This window comes from Tachyglossus aculeatus, chromosome X4, assembly GCF_015852505.1.
Source record: "Tachyglossus aculeatus isolate mTacAcu1 chromosome X4, mTacAcu1.pri, whole genome shotgun sequence".
Classification (NCBI taxonomy): domain Eukaryota; kingdom Metazoa; phylum Chordata; class Mammalia; order Monotremata; family Tachyglossidae; genus Tachyglossus; species Tachyglossus aculeatus.
Window position 1 is genome coordinate 40,279,296 of NC_052098.1, and position 24,943 is coordinate 40,304,238.

The 24,943-nt window shown below is 44.1% G+C and overlaps 1 protein-coding gene across 4 annotated transcripts in view; it reads right to left on the reverse strand.

Moving 5' to 3' along the window:
• LOC119948011 (synuclein alpha interacting protein) overlaps positions 1-24,943 on the reverse strand; it is a 259,871-nt gene that overhangs the window by 54,811 nt on the left and 180,117 nt on the right. For all 4 annotated transcript variants that reach the window (XM_038769796.1, XM_038769797.1, XM_038769798.1 and 1 more), the window contains 2 exons: positions 7,018-7,877; positions 4,999-5,178 (listed from right to left, as the gene is read on the reverse strand). In XM_038769796.1, the coding sequence (XP_038625724.1) occupies positions 4,999-5,178; positions 7,018-7,877 (1,040 nt within the window). The remainder of the gene's footprint in view (positions 1-4,998; positions 5,179-7,017; positions 7,878-24,943) is intronic.

Consider the following 24,943-nt stretch of genomic DNA (forward strand, 5'->3'; position numbering starts at 1 on the left):
GCTGCAGAAGGAGAGAAGGGAGGTGAGGTAGGAGGGGGCGAGGTGATGGAGAGCCTTGAAGCCGAGAGTGAGGAGTTTTTGCTTGACGCGTAGATTGACTGGCAGCCATTGGAGATTTTTGAGGAGGGGAGTAACATGCCCAGAGCATTTCTGCACAAAGATGATCTGGGCAGCAGCGTGAAGTATACACTGAAGTGAGGAGAGACAGGAGGAGGGGAGATCAGAGAGGAGGCTGATGCAGTAATCCAGTAGGGATAGGATGAGAGATTGAACGAGCAAGGTAGCGGTTTGGATGGAGAGGAAAGGGCGGATCTTGGTGATGTTGTGGAGGTGAGACTGGCAGGTTTTGGTGATGGATTGGATGTGAGGGGTGAACGAGAGAGTGGAGTAGAGGACAACATCAAGGTTGCGAGCCTGTGAGACGGGATGGATGGTAGTTCCGTCTACAGTGAAGGGAAAGTCAGGGAGAGGGCAGGGTTTGGGAGGGAAGATAAGGAGTTCAGTCTTGGACAGATTGAGTTTTAGATGGAGGGCAGACATCCAGATGGAGATGTCCTGAAGGCAGGAGGAGACCCGAGCCTGAAGGGAGGGAGAGAGAGCAGGGGCAGAGATGTAGATTTGGGTGTCATCAGTGTAGAGATGATAGTTGAAGCCATGGGAGTGAATGAGAGCTTAGAACAGTGCTGGACACACAGTATGCATTTAACAAATACTGTTCTTGCTATTGTTATTAATATTATTATTAAAGCCTTACTGGCATATCTCCTCCAAGAGGTCTTCCGTGTCTAAGCCCTCATTTCCTCTACTCCCACTCCCTTCTACATTGCCCTTTATTCACCCCTCTCTCAGCCCAGCAACACATATGTAAATATCCATTTAAATATCCATAATTAATTTTATTACATTAATGTCTGTCTCCACTTCAACACTGTAAGCTCATTGTGGGCAGGGAATGTGTCTATCAACTCCATTGCATTGTTATATTGTACTCTCTCAAGTGCTTAATACAGTGCTCTGCATATAGTAAGTGCTCAACAAATAAGACTGATTGATCGATATTGTTATTATTATCATTATGCCTTTAGGACTTTTTGAGACTGGAAGGAGCCCCAGTAGGAAAAGATAATTTTAGATATTTTGAAGAGTTAGCATGACCTAAGTTCCATGAACAAACTTTTCTCATCTCTAATGGATCAGTATGCATTTCTTTTTCCAAAACTGTTCCCTGCTTGCCATGGGCCAGTGCTGGGAGCACTCTACTCCTAAAAACTGTGAAAGGAAATTTAACCAGGCTCTCAGTATTAAGGGTTTGGTCAAAATAATAAAGGAAAAATATTTCTAAATCATGTTCACTCAAGGGTGTAGTATCCAGATGCTTATAAAGTTAACTCTGGCTAGAGTATGGATTTAGGAAGCAAGATTGTCAAATTACCGTATATAATGTCCTAGTGATGGTATTTGGGGAATTCCTGATTCCCATTTTCTGACTCTAAAATAGGTCCTTCCAGTGCACAGAATGGCACAGATTGGGGAAAAAGACTTTATTGTTGTATTATCCCAAGCGCTTAGTACAGTGTTCCGCACATAGTAAGCACTCAATAAATATGATTGACTGACTCCTGAGACCAATACCCATGTTTCTGCCCCTAACTTTAGCACTTCTATATATTATTGATTACCTCAATTTCCAATTATTCTTCAGTTATTTCTTCCTCAATTTTTATTCTTTCTCTATTAATTATCCTTCCAAACTGCTGTTATCAACAGCCTCTTCTCATGCTTCCTCTATTTTATAGTATTTGTGTCTGCTCCCTGATATGCTGAATGTTTCTTGAGGGCAGAAACTGCATATTTACTTTTATTATATGCTCCCAAGTGCTTATTACAGTGCTCTGCCCATATTAGGTGCTCAGTGAATATGATGGATTGATGCATGGATAGAACACCAGCCTGGGAGTCAGATGGGCCTGGGCTCTAGTCCCAGATCCACCACTTGTCTGCTGTGTGTCTCAACAATTCACTTAACTTCCCTGAGCCTCAGTTACCTCATCTGTAAAATGGGGACCAAGACTGTGAGCCCCATGTGGGGCATGGACTCTGTCCAAACTGATTAGCTTAGTACAGTGCCTGGCACATAGTAAGTGCTTAACAAATACCATAAAAAAAAGAATAGCAGGGATTTTCTTGAGTATTCAGTAGTGAACTCAGACTCATTAAGGGACTCTTGAGGACATTCACTAAGAGAGTTCTCACGCTTATTCATAGATAATTGAGCACTTTCTGTATGCAGAGCTCTATATTAAGCATTTGGGAGAGTATAATAGAACTCTGCTGTTGCAGAAGCCTTCCTTTGCAAGCCTCAAAAAGATTCTGAATCACTCATTCAAATCAGAGGTATGGCATTAATCCCATCCACCTTGTTAAATTTTAAACAGTGAAAACCTAAAATAGTGGGTATGATCTTCAAAATACTTGTTCTGCTTACCATCCCTTTAAGGGTTCTTGCCCAATATTCATCTCCTCCTCCTGACTATATACTTTCCCCTGCTACAAGGGACTCTGCTCTATCATTATTACTGACATTTGGAGCCCCCACATGGGGAACAGCACTGCACTTGGACCTACTTAGTTTAAAAGGAACTCTGTGCAAGAGTGTGTGAAAATACTGTGCCTCGCGGTTCCTCAGAACTTCTTTTCTCAAGTAACCTTTTAATCTGACACTTCATCTCTGATTCAGCTTCCTGTCAGCTAAATCAGATCATCCAAGGAACTTCTGCTCATTTGAACAAAGTCTGTGTATCTTTCATGACAGTAGGGTTCTCAGTATCTTGTTTAATGAAGCACGACACTACCCCTTTGATAACTGGAGATCAAAACAAGCTCCTAAATTAGGAGAAATTGGCAGAGTTCATCAAGCTCTTAAAGGCATCAATGTCCATCACAAATTCAGTCAATTGGCTGAGGCAGACATGGGATTATAAGACTCCCAAAGGAAGACAGGAAGCCATGCATTCCTGTTTCAAAGCTAGTTCCTTTTCTGAACTAATGAATAAACTGAAGCAATCAGCCATGTCTCCAATCCCTATCATTAATAAGGGAATGAAATTCTTAGAATCTGACATGTTTTTGAAGCTTGCCATAATGACCCAGGTGGTAGGATAAGGAAACACTGTTGCTTGATAACTTGTATCTACTCCAATGCTTAGACCAGTGCTTGACACATAGTAAATGCTTAACAAAAATAATAATCATCATCATCATCATAGGAAGAAGAAAAAGAACTACTAACAGTTTTTCTGTGGAGATTTACAATGGGATTGGTTGGACATTCACTGTTTAAACACATTTAATTTTATGGCAAACACTCAAACTAAGAGAAAATGAGGCCTGTAGAGGGGATAAGTTAAGGATAGTAGGTTGGTCCATCCCCAAAATTGAGAACAGACTGGAAAGCAAACATCAGTTACACTATTCCTCCAAGTATCCAGTTGCCACTGTTACAGACAAAATCCTGTGGCTAGGTTGGCCTGGACTGGGCAAGCCATTGATCAGAGCCAGTAAGGGGATTGCTGATGATCTAATCTTATGTTCTCATGTTCTCATCCAACACAGCAATCATATGGATAGCATTTATGACAATCTATTCCACTCTACCATTTGTCATAAATCCTGGAATATTTTGCCTAACAAAGGCTAATTCCAGAGTAGTGAACACAACTATATTATTTCATTTTATTTAATAGGTTGCGAACAAACTCTTGAAATGCCACCAACGCCAAAACATGACATGGTAGGAATTAAGATGATCATATTGAAATCTGGCTAATTACTTCACTGAGAAAGGGATTTGCTGATCAGTAACTTTCAGAGAAACAGAAACTCACACCAATACATTACACTGAAACCCATAACCCTTGCATTCCTATTCTGAGTTGCAGCACCTTTGACATTTCCCAATGGGATCACACCTACAGGATTTCATTCCCCTCCACTGACAAACAATTTCTTTCTGGGACAGAACTTATCAATTATCAAAGTTGGATGCAAGAACATAATAACAATTCATCCTTAAGGAGAGAAAAATATAGTGCTAAAAATGGTGATTTTGACAGCATCTCTAACTTCACTTTCCTTATGAAACACCCTTGGGATCTTTGAATAATGAAATGGTAATCAGGACCTCAGTTTATATACTTCATTCTCAACTAAAGGAAACTAGAAGCTCACTCCTGGGACACAAATTCAATCTGAACTCAAAGAGAAACTTCTCCCTCCTGAAACAACAAGCCCCCCTTCCTTCAGAGAAAGCCTAGCACCTCACTGTTAGCCAAACCTCTCAACTTCAAAATAAAGTTCTTTAACATGAAAATCTTCCACTTTCTACACCACTGGATATTTAATGAAAGAGACTACTTTCATGCTTATTTTCCAAAGATCTTTTTGTTTAGAGTAAACAAAATTTCCTGGAATGTTTTTCAGATGAATAGATTTTCCTTAAATTTTAACATTTTCTCTGTTGACATTAATTTGCATGGCTGTTGAGCTTTTAGCCTGCTGTGCTCTCCACAAGAGGCAAATTCAAACTTCCCTTTGATACCCTAAACAACTCTTGGTATCTAAGAAATGCAAACCTCAGATGTGGGATGCTGAAAGGACCCAATATATCTTCTCTTTTTTCACTTGTCTTGCTAGTTATGGTCATTTCCCAAACAAATGAGACACTGTTCAAGTTAGAGCTTGAAACACTAAGATGTACACTGCAGTTGTAATGAATGAAAATTCTTTAAAACACAGTAAGTCATGACGTCAGCCCTCACTATACAATAAGGCAGAGGATGCTAGCCCCTAAATGACATAACTGATAAGTACCTCAGCACATACTAAGTTTGTAGGTCTTTGTTTCCTCCTTCCACCCCAGTGCTTTAATTTAGTAGCTGTCTTTGAAAACCAAACCCTGGTTCCAATGCCACCCCTGAGCCCCAGGACCCAGACAGTCACCTTGATGGCTAGACCAGCTGGCGTTAATTCATCATTGTTTCGTTCATTCAGGCAATCTTCTCCCATCAAAGAAGTGAGGTGTTGCAAACACTCGGCGTGGCCCTGTGAGGCTGCAATGTGTAGCAGATTGTTTCTGCTGTCGTCATGAATTTTGTCCAGATTGTCTGCTGCAAGATGTGGCTGTGTAAATGGAAACAGGAGGAAAATAAACCGCCTGGAAAACAGCATGGCTCTTCCTTTGGGTATTTTTCAGAGAAGTGACTGGCTGCACAGAAGCTCTTTATAGAATATCTGGGGGCATTTTACTCTAAAAGTAAAGGGAAGCAGGATTGCTTAGTGGATAGAGCACGGGCCTGGGAGTCAGAAAGACCTGAATTCTAATCCGACTACAACACTTGTCTGCTGAGTGACCTTGGGCAAGTCACTTTACTTCTCAGTGCCTCAGTTACCTCATCTGGAAAATGGAGATTAAGACTGGGAGCCTCATGTGTAGCATGGCCTAGTGGATAGAGCATGAGCTTGGGAGTCAGAAGGACCTGGGTTCTAATCCTGGCTCATAGCTCTGTCTGGCCAGAGTGAGTAGATACCAGGAAGAGTCTATGAGAGAAGATGGCCCAGTCAACTAAGAACTTACATTTGAATGGACTTCATAGAGGGAATGGAGGGGAAAGCTAATAGAGCTATTAATGAGGAAGGGTAGATGATCAGCAGTATTGTGTGCAGAGCACTGTAATAGTCATACAGCTTATACAGGATAACAAGGATGAAAAAGGAAGCATGACTGCTGTCCCTGAAGGAAATTACAATCCAGTGGGGATAAGTCCTCGAATAGAGAGAGACAGAGAGAGAGAGAGAGAGAGAGAGAAAAAAAAAAGAGAGAGAGAGAGAGAGAGAGAATAGTTGCTGAGGTACATTACCTGGCCTAGTAATATTACTACCACTACTACTACAGTTAATAATAATAATAGTGTTTGTTAAGTGCTTACTCTGTGCCAAGCACTATACTAGGGACTGGGGTATATACAAAAGAATCAGGTTGGACACAGACTGTGAGCCCCCTGAGGATCAGGGACTAAGTAGGAGGAGAACAGACATTGAGTCCATTAGCGATTATCTCAACCAGCTGTTTATGGTGACTCTGATAGTTTGCTCTAAACAGGCATACACTGTTGTGAAAAATGCTGAAACATCCAAGGTAGGATTTTAATTAACATCATGATAGCAATATGAACTTACTTACTGACTGTGAACCCTCTGTGGGCAGGGATTGTCTCTGTTGCTGAACTGTACTTTCCAAGAAGTTAGTACAGTGCTCTGCACACAGTAAGCGCTCAATAAATACGATTGAATGAATGAATGTGCAACCTCAACTTTGACCAAAATCTGAAAGCCAGTACAAAGCAGTGTACTACAAAGTCCTACTATGTCATTTTGCCCAAACCCACCTTTCTGAAAAGAGACTTTTCTCTCAACACCTAGTTACTCTGGAAATGCTTCTTTATGCTTTTCTGGGCACAGAGTGAGAACTGAACAAAAACTTCATATGGGTCAGAGGTCAATCAAGCTTTCGTTTGAGCTTCTGCCTGTGAGTGCTTTTTGAACAAACTGGCATAAACACTTCTGAATAATAATCAGGAAAAAAAACAACAACAGACGTCCCTCTGTTCCTCTAATTGGCATCTGGCAAGTAGGAATCCACGTCCCCAATAATGGAATCGGCAAGTTGCTAACACTTTGGAAAGCAGGTAGAAATAAAATGTCAAATGCAGAAATGCATAGGATTTTCAGGTAGAAGTCCACACCATTTGGATTCAGGCATCATTTAAATAAAAATCCCTACTGGCTTTTTGTCTTTCCCCAGGTTAATCCCTTGAAAACCTCAATGCCCTAAAGGAAACAAGACAGATCATAGTAAAAAGCTCAGCAAAAAAAGGAGTAATTGCTCTGCTGCTAATGAGCCTGCTCAATGCAAGGACCCCACCTTCTATCCATATGCTTTAAGGGAAGAAGCACACTTACCAGGAGTGAGATCTGCCCTTCTTTAACAATGTTCAGAATGCTTTTCACTTTTTTCACATCTTCATTCTTCTCATCTGGGCCACCTGGACTGTTCCAGGTGACGCTGCTGCTCAACGTGCCCAGTTTGGTTTCTGTGACTGATGCCTGCAGGGGAAACGTCCTCAGCTGACAGGTTGACACGGTCTTCTCGACCTTCTGTGGTGGAGAGTCTGCATGGGTCCCATTAAGGAAGCCCTTGCTGTGGATTTCAGGCTCGTGGACTGAGACACATTTAACCAGAGGCTGGGGCAGCTCCAATTCAGTGGCCTGTTTGTGCTGATCCAGGGCGATGGACTGCGCTTTTCTCAAATGAGAGCTTTTCACAGGGGACAGAACACAGAGTGGCGTCATGCTGGCTAACGAGTTCTCAGCATTTCCAGGAGAGCAGGGCTGGCCTGGGAGGCCACTGGCCCCTGAGCCAATACCCAAAATCCTTTTCTCTGAAGCGCCCTTGGAAAAAGAGGACAGCAGCTGGCTGGATTTAATGTAAGGCACATCCAAGATCTCATCCATGTCGAGGTCATAGTGCTCCAATTCCCCCAACAGAGCACTGGGTTCAGTGCTTTTACCTTTAAGGCTGTCACCATCTTCGGGAGACAGCTGTTCAGCCTGCTGCGGCTGGCTGGGATCTCCTTTCTGGAACTCCACCTTTTGGTTCTTTTGATCATCGCTTTCATTGTTCTCAAGGGTCTCTGGCTGGTGCTTTAGCGGGGAAACCCTCTTCACTGGGCGGAACTTACTGTGGATATCTGAGATTCCAGTTGGTTTCTGTGAATTCCCGATGAGAGTGGAAACACTACAGCTCCAGCTAGAGCTAGAAACTGCAGAATTCAAAGGAGGACCATTAGAGTTCATTCCCATACTCCTCTGGAACCCTGAAATCCACCCAGCCAAGTGAGAAGAGTCCTTTCATTAAGATGACACCCAAACTCACTCATTCCCTGGAGAAGAGTTCTGGAGAGAAAATATACCAATCTACAAAGCAGCACAGAGACTTATCCAATCAAGAAATCGATGGTATTTGAGTGCCTACTGTGCCCAGAGCACTGAACTAGGCACTTAGGAGAGTACAGTAAAATTAGTAGACATGATCCTTCTCCTCAAGGAGCTTACAATCTAGTTGGGGAGACAGACTCTAAAATAAATTACCGATAGGAAAAAGCAACATTATGTAAACATATTCATTTATTTATTCATTCAATCATATTTATTGAGGACTTACTGTGTGCAGAGCACTGTACTAAGTGCTTGGGAGAGTACAATATAACAATACATAAGTGCTATGGCGGGGAAGGAGGACTGAGAATGCAAATGGTTAGGTGATTTAGCAGAAAATAGAAGCGGTGTGCCTAGTGGATGGAGCACGGGCCTGGATGCCAAAAGTACCTGGGTTCTAATACCAGCTCTGTCACTTGTCTGCTATGTGACCTTGAGCAAGTCACTTAACTTCGCTGTGCCTCAGTTACCTCATCCATAAAATGGGGGTGAAAATTGTTATCCCCATGTGGGACATGGACTGTGTCCAACCTTATCAGCTTGTCTCTATCTCAGTGCTTAGCACAGTGCCTGGCACATAGTAAGTGCCTAATAAATACCATAAAAAAGAGAGTGAGGAGATGAAAGATTAATTAGGGAAGGCCTCCTGGAGGAGATGTGATTTCAGAAGGGCTTTGAAGATGGGTAGAGTAGTGGTCTGCCTGATGTGAAGGGGAAAGGAGTTCCAGGGAGAAGGGAGGCTGTGAGCAAGGGGTTGGCAGTGAGCGACATGAGAACAAAGCACAGTAAGCATCTTGGCTTGAAAGATAACACTTATCCAAAAACTGACCCCTCTCTTCTTCCCTCCCTGACTGCCATCTTCCACTATTTGCGCTCCAAAGGCTTCTTCCCCACTGCTTCAAACATGCTCATGTCTCCCCTATCCTAAAAATACCCTACCTTGACCTGATGGCTCCCTTCAGTTATCGCCCCATCTCTCGCCTAACATTTCTCTCCAAACTCCTTGAGTGAGTTGTGTACACCCACTGTCTCAAGTTCCTCTTCTCCAATTCTCTCCTTGACCTCCTCCAATCTGGCTTCTGTCCCCTTCACTCCACAGAAACCACCCTCTCAAAGGTCGCAAATAATTTCCTTCTTTCCAAATCCAATGGCCTCTACTCTATCTTAATCCTCCGCGACCATCCCCTTCTCCTGAAAACATTATCCAACCTCGGCTTCACTGACACTGTCCTCCTCTGGTTCTCCTCCTGACTCTCTGGCCGCTCATTCTCAGTCTCCTTTGCGGGCTCCTCCTCTGCCTCCCACTCACTAACTGTGGGCGGCCCTGAGGGTTTAATTCTGGGTTCTCTTTTATTCTCCATCTAGGCCGACTCCCTTGGAGAACTCATTCACTCCCATGGCTTTAACTTACCACCTCTGTGTGGATGATTCCCAAATCTACATCTCCAGCCCGGATCTATCTCCCTCTCTGCAGTCTCACATTTCCTCCTGCCTTTGTGACATCTCTACTCAAATGTCCATCCATCTCCTCAAACTTAACATGTCCAAAAGAAACTCCTTATCTTCCCACACAAACCGTCTCTCCCTGACTTTCCCCATCACAGCAGATGGCACTACCACCTTTCCTGTCTCACAAGCCCATAAACTTGGTATTATCCTTGACTCGTCCTTCTCATTCAACCCATATATTCAAACTATCACCAGATCCTGTCAGTTCAACCTTCACAACATCACTAAAAATCCATCCTTTCCTCTCCATCCAAACTGCTACCATGTTAATCCAATCACTTATCGTAGCCCGCCTTGATTACTGTATCAGCCTTCTTGCTGATCTCCCTGTCTCCTCTCTCTCCCCTCTCCAGTCCATACAGTCCAGCCCTCATTTCCCTTTTTCCCCACTCCATTCTGCACCACCCTGATTTGCTCCCTTGATTCATCCCTCCCTCAGCCCCACAGCACTTATGTACATATCTGTAATTTATTTATTTATATTAATGCCTGTCTCTTCCTCTGGACTGTAAGTTTGTTATGGGCAGGAAGTGTGTCCATTATATTGTTGGGTGGTACTCTCCCCATTGCTTAGTATAGTGCCCTGCACACAGTAAATGCTCAATAAATACTATTGATTGATTGAGGGATTGATTGAGAGGAATGAAGCATGCAAGCTAAGGTGTAGGGGGAGAGGAGCTGGGATTAGTATGGGGGAACAGAGCTGATTGAGTGCTTTAAAGCCCAACGTTAGTAGTTTCTGCTTGATAACAAGTGGAATGGGGCAACCACTGGAGGTTTTTGAGGAGGGGGGAGCTCGTTGTGGGCAGGTAATGTGTCTGTTTATTGTTGTACTGTACTCTCCCAAGTGCTTAGTACAGTGCTCTGTACACAGTAAGTGTTCAATAAATATGATTGAATGAACATATGCATGATTGTTCCCTAGAGTTGAAAAGTAGGGTAGCTGACTCAGTTTAGGATGGTTCAAGTCAGTCTTACAATATCACATTCTGGGTGATTTGCTGGCTAGCTCAATGGATGAGTCAATCCCCACCCGCTTCCCCATCTAGAACTCATCCAGGGAGCAGGGGCCCAGTGCGCTGTCCTAGGTCCCAATTCCTGCAGGGCTCTGGAGGAAACAAGGAATGGGAAATTAGGCAGGCAACAGTGACTGAGAGTGGACTTCCCATTTTCATTTCTTCCCTGTTCTAGACAGATTCCGTGATGGACTATTGCATATTGCACTATGAAACTTATCAGGAGTAATCCTTCAAGATGATCCCCTAAAGGAGCAGTTTAGAGTACTTCCTGATTGGCTATCTACATAGTTTAAATCATGAATCGCCTGACCTTCCAAGCTGGGGAGGCACTGGGGAAGAGGGGAGGCAGGACATTCCTCCAGAGCTGACCTCCACCCCCACCCCCCGGCAGGGGCAGGGGCGACCCCAATCTGGGCCACTGCAGCTGGGGCTGTCCCAGCCAGGTGCCGAGAGGTGTCACCACTACCACTACCACACCTGTGTCACAATTCCCCCGTCCCAGCTTCTGCAGCCACCCCAAAGAAGAGGTGGAGGAAAACCAAGCACTTAGTATGGTGCTCTGCACACAGTAAGTGCTCAAAAAATGATTGATTGATTGAAAAACCAAAGCAGCTTTGTCCTGGCTCCTCAGGGAGCAGAACTGCAGAGTGGGCAGAGAAGGCTCAGTGGGAGGGGTGGGTGCCAGGGCTCTCCCAGCTGGGCCGGAGAGTTGGCGGTGCCACCAGGGACGTGCATGGTGGGTGGGCCCCAGGCAGATGTCAAAGTGAGTTATGTGACTGGCAGATGACAATCAGGCGGCGCCATGTTGGGTCATAGTTCATCCCCTTCCATTTAGGATTGGTAGAACTGATAGGATGCCCAGATAAGTTCATAATATAACCAAATGCCTCCTATGTAAACTGCACCCCCGTTGCAGACCCTTTAGGAACCCTGGAGGTAGAGGTCCTTTCAATGGCTTCTCCAATTTCATCCAATCCTCTGATGCCATGATAATCCTAATCAAGGATTCAAATTTCAGAGCAGCAGCACTGAGAGCAGAGAGAACTTTTAAGAGGAGAAGAATCCTACTACATTTTCCGGCATGGGACCCAACATAGCATCACTCTGAGCTCAGCATGCTCTAATGGATTTTTTTTCCTTTCTCTTCTGAGGGGGAGTGGGGCCTGGGGGGAGGATATTACTAAACATGAATAATACAATGCAAAGTAGAACAATGAACAGAATAATTCTGCTGCTGTCACTCTTATGATAATAATAATTGTAGTATTCATTAAGTGCTTATGACGTGCCACGCACTGTAATAAGCACTAGGATGGATACAAGCAAATTGGGTTGGACACAGTCCTTGTCCCACATGGGGCTCACAGTCTCAATCCCCATTTGACAGATGAGATAACCGAGGCCAAGAGAAGTCAGGTGGCTTGCCTCAGGTCACACAGCAGACAAGTGGCAGAGTTGAAATTAGAACACAGGTCCTCTGACTCTCAGGTCTGAGCTCAATCCACTTGTTGACTGAAGCATTTAGCACAGGACGTGAGGGCATGCAACACATGTGGACCGTAACAAGAATATTAACTTTTAAACAATAAATATCATCTGATATTCATATGGCTGGGAGACTTGCAGAGCATTTTTAAAAAGTGTTAAAAAGGTTAAAGTGACATTAACCACTTCAGAAGAACGATTAATGCCCCTGCAGAAGAGTTGAATGCCGTTTCCCGGTGCTCTTTTGAAATGTTATACTTCAGTTGTGCCCCCTGGGCTAAACAGTGCTCAGGATGAATTTTGTTTGGTAGCTTAAAATAATTATGAAAACTATGGAAATTAAAGGCTTTGGGATAACTAGAATCTCTCTCTTGCAAGGACATGTCTGCATTCATCACTCTTCGCAATTCAAGGAACATATTTCCATCTTCGCAGTCATGGTGCTCACACAATTGATAGTTTAGGGTTTATAATCTATAATTAAGTCACAAACTACAACACATTTTCTGAAGGGGCAATATATACTAAATATGTTACCATGATACACGTCCATACATAGGTATAACTTTGTGACTAAGATGTCCTTCTATCTTGTTATCTTTGGAAACGTTTGAATATGGGTATCTCAGAATATAGCTAAAAAAAAATTTAAAGGCCCCAAACCTAGTGGGGACAATACAAAGAATGTATTGTACCAATATATTTATGTATTGTATAAGATCCTGAGTTCAAAGGGCTAAACTTTTATGTTGGTTTTATTTACTTGGGAAATTTTTTCCAAGTGATACAGGGAAATGGATACCATATGTTTCCCAGCTGTTTGTTCTGACAGGAACCATTAAGAACTCTGTATGGAAATGAGTTCTGTCTGAGCCTTATGAAAACACCTCTCTGTACAGAAGAGTCTAGACACTGAAAAAAAAGAAATCAACATTTTGAATTTGTTCTCACTCTCCTTATTCACAAATCTATCATTCTGTTTGGGCTGGAAATGATAATGGCTTTCTCAAATCGAGGCCTAGGTTTCAGAAGACAAAAGAGAAACAAGTCCACCATCGTGGAAACAAACAGATATAGTAATTGAATTCTACTTACTTAAAGGAGAATCAGGCTTCTTGATTCAGCATATATCCACATAACGAAAGACAATCTGTGCCACCCATAATTAAATCGATCCTACATCTTGGGTCCAGAATTTTCAGGACTTCTACATTTCTTGGAGAGGCATCACATAGTCTCTCCATTCTTTCTTGAGAAAGCTAACATTTTAGGACTGATATTTCATTCTGCTCACTTTCTCTTTGATTCTAGGCTGCTCTTCTATGTGGCCAGTCTCATGTTACCCATAAGCTTTTGCCTCAGTATTCATTCCTCTCCAGTAAAGTCTACTTCAAATCACCATAGCGGCTCAGATATCAGGCATTAAATCAGGCACTTGGGTTGGTCATGTGGAAGAACCTTAATTGGGAGACCCCAAATTCAAGCCCCAGCTACTATCTACAAGAAGATTAGAGGTCAATTATTTCAGATAGCTGCAATGCCTGGAACCCGGCTATGCCCACAGAATCCAAGCAAGGCCAGGTTATATTTAACCTGGCCCCATCTCAAAGACTGGGCCCAGATGCTGCCTCTGCCTCTCCCCATGTTGCCCTGGTCTCAGGAGGAGTGGGTTATTTTAAGCATGCTCTGTTCCCCATCTCTTCCTGTGAGGTCAGTCAATCAATGGTATTTATTGAATGGCTTACTCATGCAGAGCACTGTACTAAGAGCTTGGGAGAATACAACAGAATTAGCAGGCACATTCTCTGTCCATAACGAGGTTATGTGGCTGAAATCTCTCATCAGATATTAGATATTTGGATGTCGAAGTTCACTGTAATATTTTGTTCCACAAAAGCGTGGCTCAGTGGAAAGAGCACGGGCTTTGGAGTCAGATATCGTGGGTTCAAATCTCAGCTCCGCCACTTGTAAGCTGTGTGACTTTGGGCAAGTCACTTCACTTCTCTGGGCCTCAGTTCCCTCATCTGCAAAATGGGGATCAAGACTGTGAGGCCCCCATGGGACAACCTGATCACCTTGTATTCCCCCCAGCTCTTAGAACAGTGCTTGGCACATAGTAAGTGCTTAACAAATACCATCATCATCATCATTATTATTATTATTATTATTATTATTATTATTGTTAATGGTGTAAGGTTGAACACACTGATCTTTCAGAAAAATAATGCCCTTAAGTGTGTAGTGTACCAAGTTATTGGTAAACTAAATTCTGGCCTAATTAAGAAATCTTTAGAAATTTTTTTACAGCTTCTGCATAATAATTTTTATTATTATGGCATTTATTAAGTGCTAAATCCTGGGGTAGATAAAAGATTATGAGATTGGACACAATTCCTGTCCCACGAGGGACTGACCCCTAATCTATCTTATCCCCATTTTACTGATGAGGAAATGGGCCCAAAGAGATTAAGTGACTTGTCTAAGGCCACACATTAAGGCTGCTGGCAAATTGGGACTCAACTAGATCACTTCAAGTGTATTACAATGATGACAGGCAAATCTTACAAAAAAATCAGCTCTTTTGCTTATAGGGTTGATGCATGTCTTATTTTCTGCTGCGAAGATTACACAGCTTGTTCCTGTAACTAGGAATTCTGTCTTTAACTGTCTGGCATTTTGGGCTATTGGCAGAATACTCTTCTCCCCAGATCTGGGGAGTTCTGGACATCATAAAAGAAAATGCTTGAGTAATGGCTATCCCCATTTGGGAATATTTTCACATTAAATTACCCTTAAATGCTCCTCTTGGTGACATGCTAAATGGGTTTCCATCAGAAAAAAAATAGTGCCTTTCATCAGTTGGCTACATGTAACACTGGGAATCACACAAGTCAAGCTATTGGACTGTGGGCTGCTTGCGATCCACTATGAGATTCTGAGGGCCTGTAGAACAGCTGATAATAACAATAATACTAACAATAATAATAGTGGTATTTAAGATGGCTACAGAGCTCATCCCCTGCTTCTAAGGAAGAGCATCTGCTCAAATATGGTATCACCTACCATTTCTGGGTGGAGAAATCCCAAATTTATCTCTCCAGCCCTGACCTGTCATCTAAACTGCAATCGTACATCTCCTCTTGCCTCCAAGATATCTCCATTTCAATGTCCCATAGGCATCTCAAAATTATGTCCAAACCTGAAGTCTTCATCTCCCATCCTCAATCTGCTCTTCCTAACTTTTCTATCGTATCAATAGCACCTCCAACCTCCCTGTCCCAGAAACCTTTAATCTTCGCAGCATCCTTGACTCTTCATTCTCCTTCACCACCTTCACCTCTCACATGTAGTCTCCTGCCAAATCCTGTCAGTTTTTCCTACACAACATTTCGAGGATCTGCCCCTTCTTCTCCACCCAAACTGCTACCACTTTGGTACAAGCTTTGGCCGTCATGAGGTTAGGCTGTTGCATGACCCTCCTAGCTGGCCATCCTGCTTCCAGCCTCTCCTCTTTCCAATCCATACTACATACTGTTGCCCAGATCACCTTCCTGAAGCACTGATTGGCACACATCTCCCTGATGTTGAAAACTTTTCTCTGTCTCCACATGTCCCTCTGCATCAAAGAAAAACTGCTCACGATTGGCTTCAAGGCTCTCCACCAACTCAGCACACCTTGCATATCTGCTTTCCTCACCTGCTACTCCCAACCCTCCCTTCTTTTTTCCCAAGCTCACCTTCTAACTGTACCTCACACTCAACTCTCTGACCTCCCCTGCTTCCATCCCTTTATTCATTCTTTTTGCCTAGCTTGGAACTCCCTCTCTCCCCAAATCTGAGAGACCACAGCACTCCTGAAAGATCACCTCCCCCAACAGCTTTCCCTGATTAACAGCATCCCAAATCATTTAAACTAATCAGCCATCTTTAGCATTGATGAACTACTCAGCTATACCCATTCTCAGGACTTCTGACTGAACTCCTTGTCTTCCCGCCCAAACCCTGCCCTCTCCCTGACTTTCCCATCTCTGTTGACGGCACTACCATCCTTCCCGTCTCATAAGCCCGCAACCTTGGTGTCATCCTCGACTCCGCTCTCTCATTCACCCCTCACATCCAAGCCGTCACCAAAACCTGCCGGTCTCAGCTACGCAACATTGCCAAGATCCGCCCTTTCCTCTCCATCCAAACGGCTACCCTGCTCATTCAAGCTCTCATCCTATCCCGTCTGGACTACTGCATCAGCCTTCTCTCTGATCTCCCATCTTCGTGTCTCTCCCCACTTCAATCCATACTTCATGCTGCTGCCCGGATTGTCTTTGTCCAGAAACGCTCTGGGCATGTTACTCCCCTCCTCCCCACAGCACCTGTATATATGTATATATATGTATATATGTTTGTACATATTACTCTATTTATCTTACTTGTACATATCTATTCTATTTATTTTATTTTGTTAGTATGTTTGGTTTTGTTCTCTGTCTCCCCCTTCTAGACTGTGAGCCCACTGTTGGGTAGGGACTGTCTCTATATGTTGCCAACTTGTACTTCCCAAGAACTTAGTAAAGTGCTTTGCACACAGTAAGCGCTCAATAAATATGATTGATTGATTGATTCTGCATATATGTTTATTCAACTGAGCATTCAATTATTTGTTTTGATTGCTCTGTAAATAGGTTTATGTCTGTACCCCTTTGTGGGCAGGGAATGTGTCACTTCCTTGTTTTATACTTCCTATATCGTATATTGAACCTGGTGGGTGCTTGATAAATGCTATTACTATTACTCCTACTACTCCTACTACTACTACTGAAAGCTTGACTACTAGCTCCAATTCAGGCCTGAAATGACCACTGCTGCCACTGTTTTCTATTGTTTTTTTAAAATGGTATTTCTTAAGTGCTTACTATGTGCCTGGTACTACTGTGCTTTGCACATAGTAAGCGCTTAATAAATGCCATCATTCTTCTTCTTACTATTATTATTATTACTATACTAAGTGCTAGGGTAAATACAACATAATCAGGTTGGACATAGTCCCTGTCCCAAATAGGGCTTACAGTCTTAATCCACAATTTACAGAGGAGGTAACTGAGGCCCAGAGAAGTGAAGTGACCTCCCCAAGGTCACACAGCAGACAAGAGGGAGAGCCGGCATTAAAACCCAGGTCCTCTGACTCCCAGGCCCTTGCCCTTTCCACTACACCATGCTGCTTCTCCCTAAGGATTTCTCTTAGGGAGGGTTCCCTCTGAAAATCTGGGAAAGCAGCAGTGGCAGCAGCAACCCATCTAGATCAGTACTAGGAACCAGGCTTCTTGGCAATTGTCAGATAGGAACCAGCCCTACTGAGCTTTGCTGCTGTAGCTCTGGCTGAGAGCAGTGGAAGCAAAGATAACCTGGGTAAATTTGAGTGTTTGAAAGCGTCCATGCATGTGAGGGCCCTATCCATAGCTGCCTCTATCATTTATGTTGTTCTCTGTATGAGTCTCTCTGTCATCTACTTCTGGCTTCCTCAGTTGTCTGTCTCTCTCCATTTCTTGGACCACTGTCCCCACCCCAAAGGAAGCACCTCCCACCAACACCCTCTATGAAAAATGAGTAGAGAGCGTTCAGGTCACCATCAAGTCATCAATTTCATTTCTTTCTGTTCTATTTGACAATGCATTAGGTAGTTAATGACTTTACAAATACTTTATCAGCAATTTGCTGCTTTGCTGAAGAGCGTGGGAGATGTGCGAGTATCAGTATGCAAGCCATCCACAGGAATGAGTATGACCTCCCTGCAGAGCATGATTTTTTTTATATAGTATATAAAGCATTAGGTTGTTTGGTCTTTTTGGGTTTTTTTTTTTTTTTTTGCTGGAATAGCTAAAGCTAAGTCACCGTGAGAGCCCTCCCTCTGAGATTTGTAATGGTCCATTTCCTTCCATCTAAACACCTAAGGACTAGTAGAAACTAATGAAAGATTAGGAGGTTTAATGCTTTCACAGTGGGTTTGGGAACTCTGAGCCAGTGGTGCACAAACATTTCATTCTGAGGCCTGCTTCGGCGGGCCCCCTTACACCCTGGACTATGCCTGCTTCCAGCTCCTTGAGTGTGGCAGCAGCTGCACCCCCAGAATAGCACCAGGAGCACCCAGCAAAGCATGCATGATGGGGGAATGGGGTGGGAGCAGAGGCACGCCTCACTTTTGGAACTCAAAGTCTCTGGGAGTGGCAGGGTCGGAAGTGTGACCAAGCAACTCAGACCCCAGTTGGAGAAGCCCTGATATAACCCCCTGCCTAGTTACACCGGACACCACTTGGATGACACTGAGAAGCAACACTGCACAGTAGATAGAGCATGGGCCTGGGAGTGAGAAGGTCATAATAATAATTACTATTATTATTATGGCATTTGTTAAGTGCTTACATGTGCCAGGCACTGTTCTAAGCACTGGGGTAGATACAAGGTAATCAGGTTGTCCCAAGTGGGGCTCACAGTCTTAACTTAATCCCTATCTTACAGATGAGGTAACTGAGGCACAGAGAAGTTAAGTGGCTTGCCCAAGGTCATACAGCAGACGAGTGGCAGAGCTGGGATTAGAACCCATGTCCTCTAACTCCCTTTCCACTAAGCCACACTGCTTCTATAATAATTGTGGTATTTCTTAAGCACTTACTGAATGCCAGGCACTGTACTAAGTGCTGGGGTCACAGGTTCTAATTCTAACTCCACCACTTATCTGCTGTGTGACCTTGGGCACATCACTTCACTTATCTGTGCTTTAGTTACCTCATCTGTAAAATGGGGATCAAAAATGTGAGCCCTACTTGGGACAGGGGATGTGTCCAACTTGATTTGCTTGTACCCACCCCACCACTTAGTACAGTGCCTGGCACATAGTAAGCAATTAACAAATACCACAATTATTGAAGCAGCTTGGCTTAGTGGATAGAGCATGGGCCTGGGAGTCAGAAGGATCTGTGTTTTAATCCCTGCTCTTTCCACATGTCTGTTGTGAGACCTTGGGCAGTCACTTAACTTCTCTGGGCCTCAGTTACCTTGCCTGTAAAATGGGGATTTAAGAGTGTGGGCCCCATGTGGGACCGGGACGGTGTCCAACCTGATTAACTTGTATCTACCCTGATGCTTAGCACATAATAAGTGCTTTAATAAGTACAATTATTATTATTAACTAAGACTCAAGCAGAAGCGGTGGATACTCTTGCCCAGAATCAAGAAGAAGGGTGAGGATGCAGTGGGCAGTGGATGTTGGATCACTCTGCGATCTCAAAGGATGTGTATGTTGGGTGGGGGACCTGAGCTAGTTAAGCCTTGCACCAATTTATGGCCAGAGGTGGAGGGTCCTCCAGAAGCACCCTTTGCTCAGGGCTGGGGACTTCAAGAAGAAGTAGGAAGGATTTGTGGAAACTGCCCTAGTCATCTGCCTTTTCCTTCCAGCAGCCACCTCAGTCTCAGCTTTGAGATGTTGGTCTGGGGAGAGTGGTGGGGTGGTGCCAAGCTCTCAGGGCCCTAACTGGTGGTTTTCCCCTTGGGCTGGCTCATGCAGTCTCTAGCCCAAGAGAAGGGAAGATGTAGTTCTGGTGGTTCTTGGTGCCAACCCACAAAGAATTGGGAATGACCAGAAGGCCCCAGTGCAGGTTGCCCAGCCCACAGGGGCATCCTCAGGAGCCAAGCAAGACTCTGTCCTTTGGCCCAAGGCTTAGGAATAGATCATCATCCCTGGGGCTGTCAGCTTGCCCAGGCCAGACCTCAGGAATTTAGTCAATGGTGGGAGGGGAGAAGAAGGTCACACCACAATGCCATCTTGGGCCAATTCCACAGCCCATCCAGCCTAGGACCTAGGCTGTTGACAGTGGCACCGGGATGTCTGGAGAAACTGTGTGATTGCTGTCTTGCTGGAATCTGCCCTCATGGTTAGGGATGGACCATCTAACACACTTACCTCTCTCTCTGGTAAGTAATGAAGGACTGCTTGTCCATGGAGGTATTTAACCCTTCTTGAGTCTGCTCTCTCACAACTAAAATTGGATCCATTGTCCTTAAGTGTATTCTTAAATTTGACAATTTCTGCCCCTCAAGTAATGGTAACAATAATAACAATAATAATAATAATGATCATAGTGGTACTGTGATATTTGTTAAATGCTATGTGTCAAGCCCTGTACTAAGTGCTGGGGCAGATCCAAGATAATCAGGTCAGACACAGTCTCTGTCCCACAAGGGGCTCACAGTCTAAGGGAGAGGGAGGACAGGTACTGAATCCCCATTTTGCAATGAGGAAACTTAAGGAAAATCTCCTCAATCCACCTGTCTACCCATGGTGATGAAGTTAAGGGAGAAGGCGAGAAGCAGTCATAGCTCTTAGTTCAGGGAGGGTGGACAGGCAGGGTAGAAAGACGCTACACTGCCATTCTCTCTCACCCACTGACTGACTGTACCCTGGACAGATTAGGGCCCAGGGACTGAATGAACTGAGGACAGGTTCTGGTTGTGGGTGGAGGAGGAGAGGGGACACTAGAGGTGCAGGGGAGTTCATTTTGACAAGATCAGTCAGGGATATGATCACATTAGGGAGCCTAATTTCCCAGGGAGAAGACTGATTTGGATTAGGTGGTATATTTTATTACTTTAAATGGTTGGTAACAATAAGCAGCAATGGGAATAGACTCAGCTAATTCATAGTTCTACCCTCTCCCTCCATTTCTGAGAACTGCTGAAGTACAGTAATTATGCAGACCCCCTGGGTCTGTTTCCAGCTCTTTGCAAACTCACTTATGGGCCAAATTCCTTATGCATCAGCTAGGAAACATCTCTCCCCACCTCAACGGCATCCTTCACCATGAAATAAGACACAATATTTTGAAAACCTAGACCTCTAGTTTGAGAGTTCCCATTTCTATATTACAGCAATTGGTGTGCCTGGAGCAAATGCATGGCTGAATTCATTTTCAGGGTTATTCTGTCATCTAAAAAGTATGCCCGACCTTCCCTTGTGTGGTTCATGACATTAGCAGAGCCTCTTGAGTGAATTAAGTTTTGTATTCACTCCAGGCCCATTTCCAGTGTTTGTTTTCTCTCTTTCTCTCTCTGTGCCTAGTTGTATATAGACAAATACCAAGAGACAGGGAATAGGGAGCTCTCATCAATCATGGGTGCATAAACCCCCACTATGCCTCTCCCTCACTGCCACCCCATTGCAGTCACCAACCTCTCAAACAGATTTAACGGCTTGACTGAAGGTGGCAGTGTGTCACAGGTTTAATCTCCGTGACCAAAAAAAAGAGCTCAAAGTTGTGAATATTGTGTATTGTTTGTGTGTGTGTGGGCAGGGGGGGCGGGGGAGACGGACTTGAGAGTTGCCAGGTGGGGGGACAACAGAGGAAGGGAGGGAAAGATGTGAGAAGGGAGGGAGAAAAGGAGAGAGAGAAGGGAGCATTCCTGCAGCTGTCTGCCTGTCGTTAGTTAAAAAGCTTATGAAAAGCCAAAACAAATGCCAAGCTGAAGTCTCCTGGTTACAAAATGGAAAGGGATTCATTTGAATTCATTTTATTGAAGTGTACTCAGTTCAGGGCCCTGCGTGCGGTGGCTGCTCAGTACTTAGCGTGGAATGAATGGAAAAAGATTTATTCTGTCCCTGATCAGGGTTGGAAATGTTGCCTGAATGGGAATTAGGTGACTTGATTGTCCCTTGATGGGTCACACTGGAGACTCAACAGACTCCCAGGACGATTGCCCACCAAGGCATTCACTAGTGTTTCCATTTGATACTAAGTGAAATCCCTAACTAGGGTCCAAGAACAGTCGGTGTTGGGTAGCTGAGTGGGGGGGAAAAAGTCCTTAATTAGATTTTCCTAAGGCAACAGTTTCCTCATGCCTGTCCTTCAAAAACTGGATGAAACTAACAGGCGCTTCATCATAATTCAAGGAGAGAGAATCCACAGTTTGCCAGCTGCCCTTCTTTGGGATACGGTATTGAAAGTCAGCATTGAGAGGCATGGCCCAAGGGAAAGCTATCAAATTCACCTAGTTTTCTATACAGGGTAGCAGCAAGATTTACTGGGCACTTACCATGTGCAGAGCACTATGATGAATGCTACTGTGTGCACTAGCCGTACTCTGTGCCTAATGTGTGAGACCACAGTACTGGCTGCCTACTGTGTGCAGAGTTCTGTACTGAGCACCCTGTGTATAGCCAGTATTGTGACTGGGCACTTGAGAACATGCAAAAGGGCTAGAAGAGTGATCCCTTCTGGAATATTTGCTAAGCATCTACTCTGTGCTAAGCACTGGGGTAGGTGCAAAGTAATCAGGTGGGACACAATCCCTGTCCCATATGGAATGCACAGTCTAAGTTAGAGGGAGAACAGGTATCTTATAGATGAGGAAACTGAGGCATAGAGAAGTGAAGTGACTTGTCCAAGGTAACACAGTAGGCAAGTGGCAGAGCCAGGATTAGAACCCAGGCACTCTGACTCGAAAGCTGGTGCTCTTTCCACTAGGCCACCCTCCTTCTAATGGGCTACTTTTCTTACTCTTTTCATGAAGAGCTGTGAGGTGGTAAATGTCTCTGAACCAGAAACACTTCAAGGTGACTTTCCTTTCTTTCTCTCTCTCTCTCCAACATACCTTTTGCCATGGAGAGGCTATGTCCTTTGACAGGATAGAGGTTACCTGGCAGAGGCAATGTAATGTAAGAACTCAAGAAGTCCAACTTGATATGCCAACATCCAACTGATGAACACCCACATCTGAAAAGTGAGTCCAACCTCTCTCACAGGACATAGAAGGTGCTGGTTCTGAAATTCAGTCCCCACCTTGTGAATGCTAAAGAACCAGCAATTATCCAGGAGAGGGTGAATTGTTGTTTTGTTACCAAGTAATCCAGGGTGAAGGGGCAAGCAATGGGGGAATGCAGTTTAGACTCCCTCCTCCCCCTACCCCTCAATCTGTATTAATCAACCAAGAGCTCATGGTTAATTGCCCAACATCCCTCTTCCCTAAATTGCCAGTACTGGCTATCTGGATTAGATTCCTCAATTCTCTCATTTTGCTTTGGTTTCAGAGTAGGTCTGCTGCCTGTTAGGTGATGTTTGGGTTGGGGAATAAATTACCTTGGTGATTAATACTAGGGCAATCAAACATTGTGTCACCATCATTTAAATATATGGGGATTAAAAGAGCCAGTGTTACAGTCAGTGAACTAGCAAGTAATTATATATAATGCTCAATTTTAATTTAATTCAGGAATCTTAATTTTATAAGAATTCAAAATGCCTCTAACAGTGGGATGGCCTTATTTATGTCAGAATCAGAATGTTTAGATTTTAGGCCTTATTTCCTTTTACCCACAACAGAGCTATCTATGAGGAATGGAGTAACTGGCTGAAAACATTCTCCTTCCCACTCATTTCCCCATCTAGTGATGAGGTGGGAAAAATAAACAAGATATAGTGATTAATATCAAAGGAGAAAAAATGGAAAAATTCAGTGGAAGGACATGAAAATCTGCTCCGGACTGACTGTAGAAGCAAGTCCAAGGGACGAAGGCCTGGGACCTTGGAATGGGATTGCTGACAATTTTAGAACTCAACTGTGGCCTGGACCCTAGGCAGGGAATGCTGCCCCAGGCAAAGTCAACTCCAAATCATTGTGCCTTGTGAATTTGGCACTAGTATCAAAGACAACTGTTTGGCCAGTATTGTCTGTGGACACCCCTGATGAGCAGCCCTAGATTTTGCTCTGTCGTTTTCCTGTCACTAGCAACATTGGTTTGAGGGTGATAGGTCTCCCAGACAATCTGCCCACATCAAATAAACTCTTTCCCCAAAGCTCTGCTTTTAACCTCTCTAACCCTGGACTTCGATGAGTACCTCTTTCCTGAAGGAGTCCTGCCTCCTTCCTTCTAACCAATATTGAGGTCTGAATTGCAGGTGGGCCAGAAACAAGATGACCCCAACAAGCTTGAATTACTCCCTCCAGGAGATAATAATAATAATAATAATGGCATTTATTAAGCACTTACTATGTGCAAAGCACTGTTCTAAGTGCTGGGGAGGTTACAAGGTGATGAGGTTGTCCCACGGGGGGCTTACAGTCTTAATCCCCATTTTACAGATGAGGTAACTGAGGCACAGAGAAGTTAAGTGACTTGCCCAAAGTCACACAGCTGACAATTGGCGGAGCCGGGATTTGAACCCGTGATCTCTGACTCCAAAGGCCGTGCTCTTTCCACTGAGCCACGCTGCTTCTCTTGATGAGATGATAATAGTAATAATAATTGTGGTATTTGTTAAGCGCTTACTATGTGCCAGGCACTGTACTCAGCACAGGGGAAGATCAAGCAAATTAGGTTGAACACAGTTCCTGTTCCACATGGGGCTCACAGTCTTAATCCCCATTTTACAGATGAGGTAACTGAGGCACAGAGCAGTTAAGTGACTTGCCCAAAGTCACACAGCAGACAAGTGGCAGAACGAGAATTAGAACCCCAGTCTTTCTGACTCCCAGGAGCATGCTGTATCCCGTGCTGATCCCACCCACCTCTTCCTCTACCATGTCAGGGACCAGGACAAGTAGGAGCTAATGTTTACAAACCCTGATTCTCTAAGTGAGGGGGAGGGGGAGAGGGAGGAGCTACACAAATTCTACTGTGACATTTTGGTGACATTAGTTCCACCCTGAAAGTGTGGCCTTGATTTCATCTCCAGGGGCCTGGACAGCCTCAGGGATGTTGGGCTGGCTCAAGGGTCAGTCTATAGATCTCTTCCATGGAAGGCCTGGGTGGCTCGAGGAGTCCCAAAAGAATCCATCTCCTGAGCCCATCTTGGAGCAGGACCCAGGCCCCTGGGTGAACCCCAAAAACCGACCAGGTA